The sequence below is a fragment of the Melanotaenia boesemani genome, chromosome 18 (genome assembly GCF_017639745.1).
Source record: "Melanotaenia boesemani isolate fMelBoe1 chromosome 18, fMelBoe1.pri, whole genome shotgun sequence".
NCBI classification, from domain to species: domain Eukaryota; kingdom Metazoa; phylum Chordata; class Actinopteri; order Atheriniformes; family Melanotaeniidae; genus Melanotaenia; species Melanotaenia boesemani.
The window spans coordinates 1,878,624-1,884,689 of NC_055699.1; the positions used below are offsets into that span (position 1 = coordinate 1,878,624).

At 39.2% G+C, this 6,066-nt stretch overlaps 1 protein-coding gene across 1 annotated transcript; it reads left to right on the forward strand.

Annotated features, from left to right (window-relative positions):
- Positions 1–254: 254 nt before the first annotated feature.
- LOC121628477 (NACHT, LRR and PYD domains-containing protein 1b allele 2-like) lies at positions 255–5,308 on the forward strand. Its single transcript, XM_041967505.1, has 2 exons — positions 255–300; positions 2,515–5,308. The coding sequence occupies exon 2, from the start codon at positions 2,749–2,751 to the stop codon at positions 4,522–4,524; it is 1,776 nt and encodes a 591-aa protein (XP_041823439.1). The 5' UTR covers positions 255–300; positions 2,515–2,748; the 3' UTR covers positions 4,525–5,308.
- The last annotated feature ends 758 nt before the right edge of the window (positions 5,309–6,066 follow it).

The window sequence follows — 6,066 nt, forward strand, 5'->3', positions numbered from 1 at the left end:
ACAGCAAAGTTTTAACAATAGAATTAAACACAGAATTTACATATTTTGTTTTTGTATTTATTGAAATAATAAAGTCTTAAAGCACCATTTGTTTCAGGTCAAATGAAAAATGAATGAAAAACCAAAAATGTGATGTTTTTTAAAACTCAATTTATGGTTCATGACGTCAACATGGTGAAAACCTCAAAGCAAGATGAAGTCTATAAAAGTCAGCAGTCGACCGATAAACCAATAAACAATAAACATCCTGTTACGAGGAAAACAGGAAGAGCAGCTGTCTGGTTGTTCACATGACATAAGGTAAAGCTCAGCTAAAGGAAAATATTGGTTAGAATGAAAAATTAGGATTTGTTAAACTGAAGTTGTGTAATGTTGCTTTTAACACTGATTATTGTGTGAATTTGTATCATAGATTTAATACATTTAGTTTTACAGATACATGACCTGTATTTCACTCCTTCACACAGTCTGATGGAGTTTAATCACCTTTATTTTCCGAGTTCCGAGTTCTTGGTCCTATTTGTATTTATTGTTTTTGCTACTTGTAACTCTAAACTTCTCTACTTGATCTGGTTAGTTGGTCTCTTTTCATTGTCTGTGCACCTCAGATCTTTGAGCTATCTAGTCTATTTTCTGTCCTGATCTTTTACCCAATGAACAAGCTTGTGCTGAAACATTAATGCATTTATCACTGCTGCAATAAACCTCCATGTAGCTTACAAGAACAGTGGTCTGATCTGCATTCTGGCTCTGTTAGATTTCAGCGATGTTTAAACACCACTGACACCAATATCGTAGTACAGACTTGAATATTTTGTCAGGTTAAATTGTACTGGTTTAGACTGGTTTAAGTCATATTTATATGACTTAATGGAAGATTGATAGATTCCGGTTTGTACATGTTGACATGTGTCTTCCACATGTACCAGAGTGTTTATGTTGTTCCACAGGGGTCTGCACTTGGATCAGTCATATTCTCCTTATATTTGCTACCTGAGGGCTGTATCATCAGGAAACATCCATCCATTTTCTAAACCTGCTTATTTAAATAAAGTGGTGTGTGTGGACTGGAGCCTACATCAGGAAACACAACATAAATTTCCACTATTACGCCGATGACACCCAGCTCTACATTTTAATCAAACCTGATTAAATTAAACAGTTACTAAATTTATTAGCTCGTCTTATAAGCATAAAAACCTGGATGATCTGTAATGTTGTTGGTGCTGAAAATCTCAGAAAGCCACTATTTTCATATAGTTACTCGTGATGGCATTTCTTTAATTTCTAGTCTCAAAGTAATGCTGAAAAACTGCTCTATGCATTTATTATCTCTAGGCTGGAAAACTACAGTGCCATCTTAATTGTATATATATATATATATATATAAAATTATTTTGGTTTATTTGCATTGTTGCAAGGGGCCACTTGACCTGACTTCAGATAATACAAAAAAGAAAAATTTCTGCCCATTATTTCTTTGGTCAAACTATAAAAGGGTTAAAATGTAGACGAGAATGTAGAAAAATACTATCACCCCACCAATTACTCTAAAATGTCTTCAGGAATACAATATAGGTTAATCTAACATGTAACTATTTGGACTGTGAGGAAACTGTAGTATCTTGAGAGAACATGCATGTACAGGGAGACACAGAAAGTCCCAAATTAGGATTGGATCCAGGAACTTTTGTGATGTGACGTGCTAACCATCACACCACCGTACAACCCGAACTGCCTTTATGACCTGTCTAATCTTTTTCCCCTTTCTTTAAACCAAATTGTGTTTTTGCTCCATACAACACTTTCGGATTACATTTGTTATTGAACCAAACAGCTGAGTCAACTGGTGGTTTTGTTGTTGGTAGTTTACACAAATTTATGCCACTGTTCGATTGTATTGTTTAAATACGCCTGAATGTGCCTGAAATGCTGTGTGAGATAATCAGATTTCACACTGTTACCTCGGGGTAGGTGGATGATTCATAAACTGAAAATACAGTAGTGTTCTGAAGCAGAGGAGGTGAAGGCAATGGTCTGCATCTGGTTGATCCAGTTAGTTTCTAAGTTTCTTTTTAAAGGTTTCCCATTTTAAATCGTGCAGATGTTGTAAACCTCAGAGATGTTTTTGTTGCTCTCTTTCTTTATATATAACCTCTGTGTGTGGTTTAAAACTATGTCAGAGGTTTCTAAAACACCTGTCAGGTTATCTATCTATCTATCTATCTATCTATCTATCTATCTATCTATCTATCTATCTATCTATCTATCTATCTGTCTGTCTGTCTGTCTGTCTGTCTGTCTGTCTGTCTGTCTGTCTGTCTGTCTGTCTGTCTGTCTGTCTGTCTGTCTGTCTGTCTGTCTGTCTGTCTGTCTGTCTAGAATATTGAATCTATAGAATCGATGTGCTTGTTGTACTCTCATGTCCTGCACTGTCCCCACATCATAAATCCTAATCAATCCCTTCTTTGAGGGGGATTTTGATTTTATTTCCTCTTCTGTTTTATTGTGCAGGAGCAAGAAAACCTGAAAGAAGCCACACAGACGAGTGAAGTTAAGCTGTGTCTGAAGAATGAACTCAAAAAAGATTTAAGAAGAAGAATTTTCAGAAGTGTCTCCACATCATCTCCAGACCTGTGCAGCTCTTTCAGCTTCTCTGACTCAGACTCTGATTCTTATGAATGCAGCAAACAAACATCAGCAAAGAGAGCAGAAAGAGAGGATTCATGTTCCAACAGAGTGACCAGAATGATCAGGAATTCTCAACCCAGGACCACAAAATGCAGATGTCATTGTTCTTTGAAACTAAATTACACGTTTGTATGCCCCACACCTGCAATCACCAGAAGTCAGAGTGCAAGAAATAGAAAAGAAGAACTTTGCTATCCAGAGGGAGATTCCATATTTCCAGACTCTGCAACCAGTTCACCATCAAGGAGCAGTAAAGTTGTCCCTTACTGTAATACCAGTAATGTGACGCTTCCTGTCCCTGGTCCCTCTATCATTTCTCACTTCACTATTAACTCTTGTGAAGAATATTCCCCACCAATAACCTTAAATACTTCTTCATTATTATTTAACAATACCTCTCCCCCTGTGGGCAGAAGAGAGGTGAAGACCAGTGTCTTCACTGAAGAACACAAGGTAGAAGATTCATTTGAGTTTCTATCGTTAAAATCTGAAGACTTGACGGAAACTGCAGTATCAGTTTCAGCCATAAAACATCCAGTCACACACACACTGTTAACCCAGTCTGACCACCATATTCAATCTATAGATTCTGGTTTGAATGGAAGAGACTATATTAACTTGTCTCGTTCCCTCAGTTTTCCCTCACTGACTCAGAAAACAAATAACCAAAGTTTAACACAAACTAAAAGTTTACCTGACATGAAGCTGAACAGCAGCTGTGAGGAGTTTACACCTGATTTCATAGATGATGAAAGTGATGAGACCTACAGGTTCCAGGGCTCCAGTCCAGGCCTGTTCCAGTGCACAGTGACCGGCCTGCTGTTCCACATGGAGGGAGAAGGGGAGGTTTGTTACAGGATTGTTACCTGGAACAGGAGGCTGCTCAGCCAACACCATAAGAAACCTGCAGGACCGCTGTTTAACATCAAATGTCTGCAGCAGTCTGTGTGTCAGCTTCATCTCCCACACTGTGAGATCCTCTCCACGGGTGGAGGGCGCTTCTTGTCAGTCGCTCATATCAAGGATGAGGGCATCGAGTTTATCAAGCCTCATGATATAACAGAAACTCATGTGATCATAAACATCACTGGGTTTTCTGGTTTTGGTAACGTCAAGGATGAAGACTCTCCCCCAGACCCGGTTCAAGCCTTGGTTCTGCTCTTCTACAAGCCCCCAGATGACCCTGATCTTGAACACCTCATTAATGTGTTGATGCTTCCAAAAAACGTTTCTCTCAGGGATGTGCTGCGGACCAGGAAGAAATTAGTTGGAGATGAGATGTACATAGAGACATCTCCACACTGTAAACTGCAGCCAAAGCAGGTTTACACTCTGTCCACCGGTCCTGGAGCCGATTCAGTTCTAGTTCAGCCATCAGAGGCAGAATTTGATGAAGAGTCCTACGACAACTACTTCCCATCCTTCCAGGTGACTTATGAAACAGTGATGAAACACATGAAACTGTTTCTGAGGGACAGCAGCTCCAACAGTGTCTGGGAGAGACGAGTTTGTCTTTCCACCTCTGGAGTAAAAACATCCTGTGGATCAACCCGTGTGAATCTGCGTCCACACGAGCAGCTGTTAGAGATACGGAGTAATTTCATCCGTGGTGTATCAGGACCTGTTCTCCAGAGTCTGCTGGACAAACTGCTGGAAAAAAAGGTGATGACTAATTCTGAGAGGGAGGCAGCAGAGGAGATAAAGAGCAGAGGAGAGAAAACTCGATCAGTTCTCGACACCGTGAGGAAGAAAGGTGAAGCTGCCAGTTCAGAGATGGTTGAGTTCCTCTGTGAGGTCGACCCCTTCCTCTGTGAACATCTGGGGTTGATGTGAGGAAAATGAAGAAATCCTGCAAGAGTTTTTGTGCAGATCCTGAACAAATTATGCAAATTTTCCAGCTTTGAACTGCAGCTACTGATGATCTGTCCAGGACGTACCCTGCCTCTCACCTGATAGCAGATATAGACAATAGATGGATGAACTGTTAAATAATTATGTTGCTGCTGTAATCTGGTATAGATCCACAGAGAGCAGAGCACAGCTGTTTTTCCTGCCATGTATTTTCTGTTTATTACTGAATGTGTGAAGTAGTTAATGTGCTTCAGGGAAACTCTGATCTGATCTTTGTGGAATTTACAGCCATCTGCTGGCGGACATGAGGAACTAATAATGGTTCTGGATTCTTTTACTCAACTTACACTATCACTAAAAGTAGATATTTAAATTTTCATATTTTACATGTATGTCTTTAATGACTGTATTTTTTACTAAATTTTGTAATCATACATACTTTCAGTACTACTATGTATTTTATATATATGTATAAGTTGGGCTACAGACAAAGAAAGATAGAAATCTTAATGAAATATACAGAAACAGCGTTGTGGAAGATTCTACAATCAGCTGGTTAACTTTAAATTCGGGGGTCAGGATTGGATAAAATATTTTTTCCTTTCATAAAAGAATGGATCATTTGTGCCAAACTTCAGAGAATTATCACTAAATTAAGAACAAGTATTGCTCAGTAACAGATTGTAAATAAGCGGTTATTTTTGTAGACTTGCCATTAAAAAGACAAACGTGACTCTCCACAGACAGACATGGCTCCACTGAGAAAAGAAACTCTGCACACAACAGGAAGTGGAAACAGCTGCACTTTCTCAGCAGAACAGGTGTGAGATAAACGTCACTCTGGAGTCCTTTGGTTCTGTAGGCAGATGCTGTCCAGGTACTATCAGTTACCAGGTACTATCCAGGTACTATCCAGGTACTATCAGGTACTATCAGGTACTATCCAGGTACTATCAGGTACTATCCAGCCACTATCAGGTACTATCCAGCTACTATCGGGTACTATCCAGGTACTAACATGTACCATCAGGTACTATCAGGTACTATCCGGGTACAGAGGGAGAAAATGTGGAGCTGTTGGGGACGTTTAACTCTGTAACTGATTTTTAGGAAAGTAATTTCCACCTGTCTGCTGGGTTTAAGTTTTTGAGTCAATAATCAAACAGGAGTTCCCTGTTATCTTGAAAACTGAGGCTTCCAGTTTTGTTCAAATGTGCAGTAAAAACATGGTTATGAGTAATGAAATAAGTAAATGCTACTATAAAAAGCTGCATGAGTTCAGCTTGGCGTGATAAGTTAGTGTGAAGATAGTAATATATCCCTGGTATCAGCTGTTATCATTTCCACTGGCCCAGATAAGAGTAAATCATTACATAAACCAGTGGATGTTAAAATATCCACAGTACTGGGAGGTAAATGGTTAAATGAAGATGGATGGACAGACGGACAGATAGATAGATGTCCTTGTGTTATTCAAAACAACAAAGTCTGATGGCCTCATTCCATTCAGTGTAGATGTTACCA

Bases quoted from the DNA above. Each gene is read 5' to 3' on its own strand.
- LOC121628477 (XM_041967505.1), top strand. From the start codon at position 2,749: ATGATCAGGAATTCTCAACCCAGGACCACAAAATGCAGATGTCATTGT.